The sequence below is a fragment of the Colletotrichum godetiae genome, assembly GCF_030913485.1.
Source record: "Colletotrichum godetiae strain CBS 193.32 chromosome Unknown BDP55scaffold_54, whole genome shotgun sequence".
Classification (NCBI taxonomy): domain Eukaryota; kingdom Fungi; phylum Ascomycota; class Sordariomycetes; order Glomerellales; family Glomerellaceae; genus Colletotrichum; species Colletotrichum godetiae.
This window is the reverse complement of record NW_026851302.1, coordinates 225,563-238,757: the sequence shown is the minus strand read 5'-3', so window position 1 is coordinate 238,757 and position 13,195 is coordinate 225,563. Positions and strand designations below refer to the sequence as shown.

At 50.7% G+C, this 13,195-nt stretch overlaps 5 protein-coding genes across 5 annotated transcripts; all 5 read right to left on the bottom strand.

Annotated features, from left to right (window-relative positions):
• Positions 1-468: 468 nt before the first annotated feature.
• BDP55DRAFT_678004 (uncharacterized protein) lies at positions 469-778 on the bottom strand. Its single transcript, XM_060575952.1, has one exon. The coding sequence runs from the start codon at positions 721-723 to the stop codon at positions 547-549; it is 177 nt and encodes a 58-aa protein (XP_060424780.1). The 5' UTR covers positions 724-778; the 3' UTR covers positions 469-546.
• A 1,216-nt stretch (positions 779-1,994) lies between these two features.
• On the bottom strand, positions 1,995-3,140 carry BDP55DRAFT_517431 (uncharacterized protein; the record flags this gene model as incomplete). The annotated part of the gene is made up of 2 exons (XM_060567751.1): positions 1,995-2,879; positions 2,964-3,140. Coding segments are annotated over 2 exons (1,062 nt in total), but the record flags the coding sequence as incomplete, so codon positions are not given.
• A 1,175-nt stretch (positions 3,141-4,315) lies between these two features.
• Positions 4,316-5,257, bottom strand: BDP55DRAFT_678001 (necrosis and ethylene-inducing protein). Its single transcript, XM_060575951.1, has one exon. It carries the CDS (start codon positions 5,163-5,165, stop codon positions 4,434-4,436), a length of 732 nt encoding a protein of 243 aa, XP_060424778.1. The 5' UTR covers positions 5,166-5,257; the 3' UTR covers positions 4,316-4,433.
• Positions 5,258-8,387: 3,130 nt separating this feature from the next.
• On the bottom strand, positions 8,388-9,948 carry BDP55DRAFT_754787 (FAD dependent oxidoreductase). Its single transcript, XM_060580728.1, has one exon. The coding sequence runs from the start codon at positions 9,837-9,839 to the stop codon at positions 8,445-8,447; it is 1,395 nt and encodes a 464-aa protein (XP_060424777.1). The 5' UTR covers positions 9,840-9,948; the 3' UTR covers positions 8,388-8,444.
• A 1,381-nt stretch (positions 9,949-11,329) lies between these two features.
• Positions 11,330-13,119, bottom strand: BDP55DRAFT_561860 (cytochrome P450; the record flags this gene model as incomplete). The annotated part of the gene is made up of 6 exons (XM_060570108.1): positions 11,330-11,510; positions 11,574-12,231; positions 12,287-12,416; positions 12,499-12,642; positions 12,696-12,726; positions 12,794-13,119. The coding sequence occupies 6 exons, from the start codon at positions 13,117-13,119 to the stop codon at positions 11,330-11,332; spliced, it is 1,470 nt and encodes a 489-aa protein (XP_060424776.1).
• Between the last annotated feature and the right edge of the window lie 76 nt (positions 13,120-13,195).

The window sequence follows — 13,195 nt, the reverse complement described above, 5'->3', positions numbered from 1 at the left end:
TCCATCTGGCCATCTCTCATCTCATAACCTCCAAACCAAGACGTCCACCTATCCAGTGAGAGGTAGTAGCTTTCAAAGATGAAAGGCCTAGACCCTACGCCCTCTACGAGCCCAAGGCCATCCCGGACTGCGATTAGGATGCGGAAAATTAGCCGCCATGTTGGTCTCCTTCTGCCGGTCGCCAAAGTAGGTGTTGGCGGGGAACTTGTTCTGGCTGACGCAGTTGGGGTTGCACTTGTCGAGGGGTCCGGACTTGCCGCGGGTAAGGTCAAGGACGTAGGTATCGTCTTTGCAGTCGGGGAGGACTATGCCATCGAGGGGTTGTTGTTAGCAGATGACTTTTATGAGGTGTGTAATGATGCAGGTCTTGGATACAAGAGTTTGGTCTAACTTACCCTTCAGGTCGTTGAAGGGGATGGTATTGAGGTAGCAGTCTTTGAACTGGGTTGAGTAGGCCGTGTAGAGGCCGTTGTAGTTCCAGTACCAGTTCCTTTTTCTCTCGTCAGTTCACCACGGTATCTAGTAAGCTTTATGAGAGGGCCTCATCTACTTATTGGTGTTGTCGGCCGCGCAGCCCATCATGATGAGGGCGCCAGCGGGCCCGGTCTTGACAAGCTCAGACTTAGTGTCCGGGCAGCAGTAGGTCTTGACCTCGGCTATGGCCGTACAATTGAGGGAGGCGAGGGCGCCTGAAATGGTGGCTGCGATGATGATGGACTTCATGGTGTGTGATATAGACTGTTTGGTCTGGGTTCTGGGTTGTGAGGTGAGTGGCTTTCTTGATGGCTCGATGCCAAGGGCTTGTGTGATTCCACTTCCAAAGACTGCACTTTGACGCTCTATTTATACCCAGAAGATGCAAGATGTAAGGCATCTAGCGTCAAGGCTCAAGCCTGGCCAAGCGAGCGTACATGGTGCGGCATCTGGCCGGTCGTATTCTTCAACTACCGAGTTTGTGGGGATTCAGCCTGTTGCCTCTTTCATCTTCCAAGAGAGGGTTCGCCTGGAATGATTGATGAGAGCATGGCCAGAAACGGCAATTCGTGCCACAATTTCAAGACAGGTTGGGGGAAGATCAAATTGAAATGGGGAGGTGCCAAGACGGGGTTCTGTTTTGGCCAACCGGATGTTCACCTACAGATATTTGCCGGCTTTTCATATATATCGAAAGTTCCAATGCTACGTTGCAGTGTGGGTATACTCCATGTTCCATGTAGGCTCACTGTTCAACGAACAACAATGAGTTCATGAGACCAGCGTCAGTTGCATTCGCATAGGTCAGTGGCTGCGCGGTCGACTCGTGGACTGGATCAGGTTGCTAATATTGCTTCGGATTGGTTGACTAATTATGACTAGTTCCAGGAAAGGCGATATCATTCATAAAGAATCCAAATCCCTTGGCGATATTACATTGCAAATAGGCCTGTGACTAAATTCCTTAGGTTTGGTCAGAGGATATAACCCCTTTGAGGGGTAAAAGCTCATTTGATAAGCCACGATCGTTACGCCAAGTTGAGTTTTGCCTGAAGTGTGATTTCGCTGAATACCACCCCCATGATGAACACTGACCAGTCATACATAAGGTAGCTTAGCACCATAGGTATCGTGGCCACAGTTCAGATGGTCGATATTGTTGAGTGATGGCTGGTTCAGAAACCTTCGGAAACATTGCGAAGGTAATGCAATCTGTGCTGTTAGCCTGTTCTCTGGATGAAGATGTAGACAGTAACTTGACGGAGATGGTCAACCAAGTTGTCTCTACCAGCCGATGCTGAAGAATTATCCTGTAGTTCCGTCGCGGTTGAGACGGATAACAGAAGCTCTACATTTCATTCTACGATCTTGTCACAGAGTAATTTAGCTTCTAGGCGACATGGAACATGGTCAATCTACAAGTCTCCCGTTTTCCGTAACACAGTGAACTCTGCAACAATGAACCCGACATATCCAATCAACATAACACCACCCACCACCTGCTGAACCCTCCCACTCAACCACATTGACCCCGTAAACAAAGCCGTACTACCCCAGAGAACACCCAGCTCAGTAGCCGAGACGCTCCCCGCGCTCCCCAGCGCCCCCTCCGTACCCACCATGACGATACCCAGGCACAACGTCAGCAAGAAAACGTTGCTGCCCACCGTATTGGCCACGAGGATGCCGCCGTGCCCGCGCCGGCCGCTGATCACGGCGATGAACTTCTCCGGCAGAGTCGTGCCGATGGCGAGCACGACGATGCCGAAGAGGACGTCGGAGGCGCCGAGGGCGTCGGCGATGTTGGTTGCTGCGTGGGAGAGGATGTAGCCTGCTAGGCAGATGGCGAGGAAGCCGGCGAAGAGGTAGGCGATGTGATAGGACAGACCGCGGCGGCGGCGGAGGAAGCGTTCCGAGGGACGGAGGAGAGGTTGTTGCTCGCCGTCGGTGTCGGTTGTCTGTGGTTCAGCTTGCGACGATGAAGGTGTATGAGCACGGCCGTCTCCTCGCGTTGAGATGGAGGAGTCTGAAGATAAAGATGAGGTGTCATCCTCGTCGCTAGAGCTATCACTTTCTGAGCCTTCCGGTGCAACCAGCGTTCCTCGGTTGATTGCCCAGCCTATCGAGAGCAGATAGACAACGAAGGCGACGACTAAGGTGATACCGGTCACACGCCAGAGGAATTCACGAGGGAAGTACGTGATGGGGACAATGGCAGTCGTCACGCCGAGCAGCAGAAGCGAGTAGATGCGCGCGCTGCGATCGAACTGCACCGCATCGTCCTGTTTGCGAAAGAGGAGACCCAGCGAAAAGGCGCCAAGGATGTTGGAGATGGCCGAGCCAATAATGTTGCCGAGAGCGAGGGAGGCGCGGCCTTGCGCCAGGGCGCTGACGACCACAGCAAGCTATGGATATTTTTGTTAGTCGAGGCTGCTCTCCGAAACGATAATATGGTGAAGACAAATGAGGAAAGACACAACGGGGCATACCTCTTCCCACTCGGCGCCGGCGGTGATTAGCGCGATGAGGGTGTCCGGGATACCTGTGCGCCGAGCGACGATGGCCGTGTGGTCCACAAACTTGTCGGCGCCGGCCTCGAGGAGGAAGAGAGTGCTGATGAAGACGGCCGCATTGTAGGCCACCACGCTGCTGATTGGCATCTTAAACCTATCGTGGGGTTATGAGAATGAGTATAGGAATTGGACTAACGCGCCTGGTGCCGTGGTTCAGCACGGGTGGCGAAGTTGTGAAATAAGAGGAATTAAACGTCTCCGCCGAAGATGGGATGATGGGTGGGACTGACTCGCTGGAAAACACAGATCCACCCGTCTTGGTAAATCGACATTCTCGGCGTTAAGTAAGATCGAGCCGACAGCATTCCAACTGTTCGGTGCCAATCAGTACTTTATCATTATTTGCGAATGGTCCCTCTGATATCGCGTGATTTCCCGGTTCGGCGTGTGTAAGGACGGTGTCAATATTTCCCGAACCACGTCCGATCCAGCCTCTCCAGGCTCAATTAGACGGGGTAAGGTGAGAGAACAAGCTTGCGATAAGATAGCTATGAGATTTCAGCGAAATGTCAAAAGACGACGGATTGTGTGAGCTCACTGGACACGCTCTGGTAATGTGGTTTGACGTTATAACCAGAGGTCAGCTCAACGTGTAAACCAGACCGGGAAATAGGGAAAACACAGGTCTCGTGGCGAGAACATTTCATTAATTCGAGTGTAATCCAAACTATTTACCAAATTATCACTCATCGTCTAAATACTCGCTCAGTCTTAAGGACATTAATGAGACAGGTTAGGGTCGTTTGATATCGGACAGTTGAAGGCTTCGTTCCAACTGTCGGGCTTTGAATCTACGGATAGAGTGAGCAGATTTTAGACCAAGCATACACAATATCGAAAAGTCAATCGCGTCCCGTCTGAGATCGGCAAGATAATGGATCTTCGCGTTGGATATTCCATGCGTTATGTAGACACGGGCCGAGAGGTCGGGCCATCTTGCGTCTCATGCGCAGGGCGGAAACTCCACGGAGGGCAGAAAAACCTATTGGCAATTTGATAGCTGTTGTTCATCGACACTGGCAGTTGATAATTTCAAAACGTAAGCATAACAGTGATAATCGAAGACACTTGGTTAGAAGTTCGAACATGAGGGACGAGAGAAAATTATTCTAGGAACTTGGAGAAGCCTAGAGTTGACATGCATTACGCTCACGATGAAACCATGACTTAACGTTCAACATGCTATAATAAGTCACTGAGAACAGTAAGAGATATTTCAAATTTGTGAAAGAACAACTCAGACTCATAGTATTGGAGAGATAATCAGAAAAAGCTAGCTAAGAACAAAACAATCCCAAATTCGCAACAATGGTCGACCAAAGAACACACTCATAAAAGTCGTCAAGAAGCACTCGTGAGTTGATGTGCCGTGTGAGTAATGACCATCTATTTGAGAGCCTCGCGGACCTTGCTCTCGAAGCTGCCATCCTTGAAGGGAACGTTGGCCTTTCCGAAGTCGGCGTTCTGAAGAGCAGTCTTGGCGGCGGCGGGGAGAGCATCCCAGTCGGAGATGGGGTAGGTCTTGCCCTTGGTCTGGGTGAACTGGAGCTCGTGGTTGGTCGGGAAGGTGGTGAAGTATTCAACCTTGGGGCTGTTGCCGTCCATGGGAGGAGCGCCGTTGGCCTTGCTGTAGCCGCTGTGGCTGGAGGCAGCGCCGCCGGTGATCTTGGGGGTAGCCGCGGCCGGGTCGTCGACCTGGATGACAATGTTCTCCCAGTCGTGGCGGTGACCTCCAGCGACGTCACCGCTGGTGGGGTGGTCCTTGGGGAAGTACCAAGAGTACATGATGACCGTCTTGCCGTCGACTGTGCCGGCGCGGGCATAGGTCTGACCCTTGGCTTGGTCGCGGCAGCCGCCGGTGGAGCTGCCGGTGTCCTGGAGACCGCCGCTGGTGTCACCATTGTCGGCAACGGCAGGGTACGGCTGGCAACCGTGGGCGATGTGAAGCAGGGGGTTGAAAGTCTCGATGATCTTGCCGAGGCCGCCAGTCTGGATTCTTTGAGCGACGGGGCTGATGGAGTCGTGAGCTACAACGGCGCGGGACTGAAGAAGCTCAGTGGGCGCGGCGGCAACGGCGGCGGCGAGGGCCAGGATGTTGGAAACCTTGAAAGAAACCATTGTGAAAGTTGGGAATCAAATGAATGAAAAGTGAATGTGGGGTGTGCTGTAAAGCGAATGAAAGTTGAGTCTGAGTGAATGGAAGGAAAGTGATGCGATGGGTGAAGAAGAAAAGATAGCTTTGGAAGGGATAAACGCTTGCTCTTTATACTTGGAAGTCTGATGATGATGATGATGCTTTGCTTGTATGATGTCTTGATTACTGTCTTGAAGATCACCAAAACATCTGCCAAGCAGGTGCATTTATAATACTCGTCTCACGTTGAGAATAGCAATTAAACAAACTTCTAGAAGTCTTTGGTCGGCCTGACCAAGTTGAGGGCCGTGAGTGGCATCGAGGCCAACCAGTCGCCAGGCCACGATGTTTAATCAAGTCTCCCTTGATTGAGGCCTGTCTGATATTGACGTCCAAGACTCCGTATTGGGGGCAGTGAACAATCAGGGGAAAACTTTGAAGACCTTATTGAAGGCCCTCTAAGGCAAAAAAGACAAGGTCGTCAGTCTTACCGGACTCTCGGCGCGGTATTCGATTGCTTGTGACGTCCGAACACCCTTCGGTTGGATGGCTCCATGAACTTCATATTGATTGACCTAAGACTATCCCCACGCTGTTTTGGGATGCTGCGGCTCGGCGGCCGGCCATTCTGACCAAGGCCGATAGTACTACCTATTTCTACTGTGAAAAGCTGAACGATAATGCTTGGCCCTGGTGAAAAGAGCTGAGTATGTCAAGGCCAGTCACGCAATGCATTGTTTCTTGGCACTTTGCCCCTCTGTGTATGTGACGTCCCCCACACGCACCCAGCCCTACTGACTACCTTAACTGGCCCAAGAGCCCCATGTTTAGAGTATGTACCCATGTTAGGCCGAGTGACCTTAACGGACGACATATATATGAGATGGCCTGCTATTTTGTAAAGTGGTTTTACAACAAGCTATTTTGGGTGGCAAGCGATGTGGGACTTCAAGAACGCAGCACAAATGTGGTATGTTAGTCTTCCAAAACAAATCGACATGTCCTACCTCATGTGAATGGCCATGTTGTTCTGAGATTCATTGTCTGTACTGTTTTGTCACTCTCAATAGGACTTTGCTAGAGTCAAATAATAACCGCTGGAGAAAGTCTGCCCATCTTCTTGAGGTTTCCCATCAAAGGCCCCCGAAACAAAATTATTGGTTGTTTCCGTCGGAGTTTGCGGGCTTGGGCTGAAACAGCGTGCTTCCTCGCTTACGCTAGAAAGTGCTGGCAGGCTGCTAAAGAAAGTATGCTCACTGACTCGAGCAGCCATTCTAGACCGCTGCCCACCTCCAAAATAGGCTCATTCGGGGAATAGGCCGCCGGCGGATCACGGAGTTTTAGTGACCAAGCTTAACGCAGCCCCCAAATCTTCTGACAGGGGGCCTTGGCAGCGGTGTATTTGCGACTTGATACTCCAAGGATTAAGGGCGCGGCCTTCATGCGTTGATGGTAGAAGCCAATGAAACCCCTTCAAAGGCCGACCTGAAGTGGCATCGGTATTTCTATTGGTCATGACTTGTAAAGCTTCCCACAACACCATGTCGGCCGATTCACGGAATCCGGGGGACGGGACTGTCCGCAGCGCCGCCGACTAATCGTAAAACCAGAGGCCGACCTCTCGGAGAAAGGCCGACTGCCAAGATCACCTCAGCCTTAAAGTTTTCCCACGTTGCAGGAACAGGCTTAGTCGAGCGCCATCATGCGACTCGGCGTCTCCTGAGGTCTCTTGGGCTCGGTGCCAAATGGGTTTGAACGGGATTGATTTTTTTTGGACGCCGAATAATCTATTCTCTCATGAAGGCAGTTTGTCGCACCAAGCTCCTGCTTCTACGTCCCGCTACTCGAGTCTATAATTCGGTATTGCTGATTATATAATCGTCTCTCGAGGATTTCTGTAAGCGTCTGCTCAAGGTATTGATTGCATCGTGGTCACGCAGGCAGAAGTACAGTACCCCAAGATACCAGAAGGGCCTCGACCACCCCCCACACGTCTCAGAGGTGGGAGGATAGCTTGGCACATGCACTTGGTCTCAGAGTCTTCGAAGCCTCCTTTTACTTGAACGGGTGGTGGTCATGCCTTGAGTAGAGTCCCTCTATGCACGGGCATGCTCCGTTAGAGCGAATCCCCCTGGTCTATCATCTAGTTAACTACCTACCTAGGACAACCACACTGGCGAATTCACGACGTAGGCTAGGTACACGAATGCCAGCAGCCAAACCTCTGAAGATGGTCATTCGTAGTAAGAGCCAAGATTAGGCATTGAGAATGTTGTGCTCCGACTGATTTACTTGACAACTTGCTGTTGAACTGAAGGATCCTAGTGCCCGCGAACGAATCGATTATCGAGTCAGCCCGGCTGTTGCCGAAGACTCACCAGGGTCAACAACATGCGAAGATGCAACGAACCCTTGTCGAGAGGTAGAGAGTATCTCACGAGCACATTAAGACGTATAGACAAATGGGCCTATTCACCTCGAAGCTTTCTGACGCTTTAATTAGCCATACATGGTAGTAAGACACAAATGGTGTTCATCTCATGAGAAGGTACCGGAGCACCTATGATCGGTGTTGGTGTTTTCTAGTATTCGGCGGCATGGAGTTTAGAGCATAAAAGTAAGGACATCCCTTCTCACGGGCCATCCTACATCCAATCCCAATTCAGTCCTCGTCATGCCAATACGAACCCGAGGGTTTGTGAGTTATTAATATCAGCATACCACATAACCTATTCTGGATTTCTGAGTTAGGGTATCAAATCAATTTCACTGGGCCTTCTGACCAGACTTAAAGATCATTGAACAAGCATAATGAAAAATGCATTTGAAGACTTTGACAGAAAGACTCTAGAACTTGCGCCCACCCTGGAAGCTGGGCTGACAGGAACATCCACGTCTCGCCCTTAGACTCTTTACCTCATAAAGGATTGTGCAGGGGCATTGCTCTACTCAATTTGAAAGTCGCAACGACAGGTCATTATGGGAAGGGACCACTGTCTAGTCGATTGTGTATGTACGTCTTCGCACTTGCCCACGCTCACTGCTTACTTAGAAAGCTACGTTACGGCACTGATGCTTAAGTTACAAACATTCTTGCTAATGAACAGGCTACAAAAACTTATCTTAGGCTGCAAGGACGTCGACAGGCAACAGCATCAAAGACGGATGATTGGCATTTTCTGGCTCGACCAGACTAAGTAGTTGTTCGCAGCAGTGGTATATGTCAAATTACTAATTACGCTGTTCTATGAACAAAATCTCGTTTACAGGGAGGGGAGAATTCTCTTCTCGGTGAATTGCCAAAGCAGGGGAGAGTAGTCAGAGCACCAAGCGTTGCCGGTGTAGTATGTGCTTCTCTTGCCCTGAAGAGCGTACAAGTTGCGGTAGAAACCGGCCTTAACAGCCTCTGTAGAAACGTGAAGCTGGAGGTTAGAGTGCTCTTCCCAGGCGGCGAACTCGCCACCAGTGGCAGAGGTGCTGTTGGACGAAGCTCCGACCTTACGGACGGCATCGGCGACCAAGCCCTGGGCCTTGGTCGAGTCAGCCTCGCCGATGACCTTGACAGTCTGGTAGCCAGGAACGCCGACGGTCTCCAGGCGCCAGACGAAGGGCTTGGAAGGAAGGGCATCAGGAGCGGTGATGTCGACGTTGAGGAAGTTGGTCAACTCAGGGAGACCAGTGTCCGAGATGACACCAACATAGTAGGGGACGTTCTCCCACTGGTTGAAGACGGAAGTCTCAGAGTCATCGAGATCGAAGGGGGCGAGGTTCTGGACGGTAGGTGGGATGGTGATGAGGAGCTTCTTGGCCTTGATGAGCTTGCGGCCAGTGGCGGTGGCAACGACTGCCTTGACGCCATCATCGGCGCGCTTAGAGGCAACGACAGTGCTGGAGTACAGGACATCGCTTCCGAGAAATGCGCCGGCCTTGTCGTACACCTGCTGGTTGCCACCAGGTGCGTACAGGTAGCCGCTAGAGAGGCCGAGAAGATGGGGCTGGCCAAAGTTCTGCAAAACATAGAGGGTCGGGGTCTCGAGAAGGTTGCCGACACCGTGGGCGAAGATCCAGACGACCTGGACAACCTCGGTCAGGTTGTACTTCTGAACGAACTGGCCGAAGGGCAGCAGCAGGTCCTCGGGGACGTTCTCGGGGATATCGTAAGCGCCCTCAGCCAAGAAGTCAAAGTTGAGGGTGGCAAAGAGGTAGCTCGCTAGAGGTCCGACAAGGGTGTTGGGGTCGACGGCGGTGGCGTTGGGGACGACAAAGCCGGTCTTGAAGTCGACAATCTTGCTCGGGAAAGGAGATAGGGCAGATGCGTTCAGCTGAACGTTGAAGCGCTCAAAGAACTGTGTCGTCTGGTCATTCTGGATGAATGCCTGGACGCCGTAATCGATAGTTGCGCCGGTTGCGGGGTCGCGGAAGGTGTTGACGTGACCTCCGAGCTTGTCGGCACGCTCGACGACGGCGACGGTCTTGTTCTGGTCCCGAAGGCGGACGGCGGCGTATGTTCCGGTGGCTCCACCTCCGACGACGAGAACGTCACGCTGGATGATGTCCTCGGGCTTGAAGGCGGACTCATCGTAGCAGCCGAGGCCGGATGGGGCAGCCCTAATTAATGCGGCGCTGAAAGCGCATAGCGACAAAAGGTGGGAACGCATTGCAAAGAGACGTTGTGGGAAACGAATGACTAGGTGATCAAAGGAGTGACTTGAGAGTTGCTTATGTCCAAGACTGGCTTTATTAAGACGTGGCGACTATAGAAGCTATATATTCATACTCCGTACATGCCGCATTACAATGCGAAAGGTGCCGACTGAGCCCGGCGGTCCGGTAAAGTTGGAAGCCAAGGCCAATCACCAAGCAGAGTTTGACTCAAAGAGGTAATGAAGTCAAATTGATTAAAGAGCACGAACTCTGAATGGCGGGCTCCACATCAACAGACGGACATCTTCTGCGTCCAAGGTCGGAGTCGGACTCCGTAAGAGCAATTGGGTGCTACAGTTTCGACGTTGAGTTGGGCATTATTCCCATATTCTTGATCCGACCCAGACTGCACTGTTCCTGTAGGTGATTGTTCCTGAGTTGCAGCATGTTGGCCATGCTTGTGTGCTTCGAGAGACCCTACATCCCGGACCGTCCGGTGGATAACACTCTCCCAGAGCAAGGATTGGGCCAAGATTCTCTCTCTTAGAGTTCAACGCTTTGATTGACCAGGGCTGAGTGACAGCTGGAGAAAGAAATGCCAATTTACTAGTTCGCAACCAAGGTGGGCTGAGTAAAATTGCCTGAACTCACTGCAAAAACCTTTGCGTGCGCCCGCTATGTCCGCCGGCCTCGCGAGCGCAATTCTCCGTCCGAGACAAGCTTTCACATCGTCACGTCAACTGATTATTATGAATAATGTCGAAAAGCCATTTCGGAAAACTGACCGTAGGCTGTAGCATTCGCGTTGAATGCGCGATATATTATGTTGGAATTGCGTAGTGGAGGCTTTTCACTTCATAGACTAGGTACCTTCAAAACCATGCCATTCACCGCTGGTTCTGACCTTTCTCGCGAGATATCAATGGGGTTGTTTCTGTTAACTAAGTATTACCAAGTCGATCCTTCAAGTTGAACTTCAGCCATGAGCAAAAAGGCATCGACAGTGATTCTGCGCAATTTACGCCATCCATGGCAATATCGCCGACGATGAATAAGGTTCTCATGGAATGCCGACAATGACTCGGTGTGATTCAGGTGGCCAAAGCCCCTAAGATCTTCAGAGCCGAATCCCATTATCGGAAGTCAATTTGCCATAACCGTTGCATTAAAGCCCCGCCTCCCGCCTCGGGTTTTGACAACTGGATGGGGTGAGTGGTTTGCGTACGAATTGTGATTCGTTCAGAGAATCACAAACCAAAATGGCTCTCGGGCACTACTTACTTTTATCAAGAACTTGAAATGATAATGGATGATTCTTGTTTGGTAACGAAACAACGGTGCAGCATGGAGGTGAATCTTATTGAGGACGATCAAGTCGTACTAGGGAAAGTTCATTGGGATATTGGGTTGCATCGAGGTGATGCTTGTAGTGTCTATTCTAAGACTATTTCTAGCGACGCATGTTTTTTGACATCAATTCGGAAGACCAGAAAGCAATAGCCACTCATACGGCCTTCTCATTGACGATGGGAATGAATCGCAACAAACACTTTTGTCCATATGGCCGGGCAGAAATAATTTGGTCGTGAGATCTCATGCTCTCAGGAGTGATAGAAGGATCTGGTTCAGAGGAATACCGTCCATATATACCCCGAAGCAGAATTTTCATCTCTGCTAGTGCAAGACTGTTCCATATTAGTACCAACTCGCAATTTGTAATCCGTAGGAATGTCGTAGAAAGCTCTTACTGTTTTCCGACACAGCCTCTTCCTCCGTGGGCAAACGCAAACATGTGTCTCTTCCTCTCGGCCTCGCCAGTGGGAGACAACCAGCGATCCGGGCTGAAAGTATCAGGGTTGGGGAACACTGCATCATTGTTGCGATGAACTGAGTAAGCTTGGCTGCTCACGATGGTACCTTCAGAAACAAAGTATCCATCGACTGTCTTTCCTCCAGGCGGAATCACCCGAGGCAGCGACATTGGGATCGCGGGATAGCATCGGAGGCCTTCTTGAACAACGGCGTCAAGGTAAGAAAGTTTATCAAAGGAGACATCTGGGTTTTCTCGAATCTCTTCCTGGAGCTTTCGTTGAATCTCCAGAGATGCCGGCTGTGATAGTTCCCACATTAAGAAACACAGAGAATCACCGGTTGTATCGATTCCAGCTACCATATGATCTGTACATTCCGCGGCGATATCAGTGGCATCCATTTGGTTGACGCTGCTGCCGCTTTCCCTCTTGTCTTGGAGGCGGCTTAGAAGTGTGAAGGGCGCAGGGTCGATTCTAGAGGTAGCACCAACAACGAAGTCCTTGGCAAGGGGTGTGGCTCGTGGATCGAAAAACAGGTCAAGAACCTTGGAGAAGTACTGGTAGAACACTGGGTAATGATGCTGAATAAGGCGACCTGGTGAGCTGAAGGTCAGTAAGCAGTCACTTTCCTTGAAACCAGACAACCTCACTTCGAAGACTATCGTCCGTTGTGACTTGTTCCATCATATCCGTGTCTTCCTGTGCCTGAAGACTATTTGTTCCGTACGGGTGGAACAAATGGTGTGTTACGCAGTCACAAGCGTAAGAATGAAGTTTGACCTGGTGACCAGAGGAAAGAGCGTTAGTGGTATTCGATATTTAGTTCACTGCTGCGTCTCCTTCTTCAAAGATGTAAACTTACGTAAACATTAACACTTTTCCTTGTTGTATCCGCACACTGCTTTACAAACTCTTCGGCGCGCTTCTCAATACCGCTCAGCGCCATGGGCTTCACAACATTGCTATTAGCATAGCGATCGGCGATGATACGTTTGCGCTTCGCGTGCTGTACAATGATTAGACCTAGGTTGCCTTAAAGAGACAGTTGAGGCGACTCACATCGCCCTTCACAAGAGTTGAAAACATCGTTCTAAATTAAAAAACGAAGTTTACCATCAGCACCATGAACAAAATTTCCATGAAATGGCGGCACTTACCTGCGTCCGAAAACCTTGAAGAGATTGTAGAAGCGGTGCTTGTCATAACCACTTCCCAGTGATCCGTAAATCTCCTTGACAGCCTCATACGACGTGTATGAGACCTCGTTTGGCGCGATTCGCACTACCGGACCATACCTCAAGTGCAAAGAGTGGATATACAGCGTTCGCTTGGCGCCGAATTCGTGCCATCTCAAGACGACTGAGGTGACTTTTGAGAGTGCTGGTCCTGGAATATTCCATAATGGAGAAGAATAGCAACGTGCCAGGTACACTAATGATAGTGCTCCCAAGATGGCTGCCCCGAAGAGCGGATTCAGTAACATGGTATTAGTCGTGGCCGCTGATAAATAACACTGACTGGTTGTGATAGGCGAAGTCTTAATCACGCCAATTGGTGAT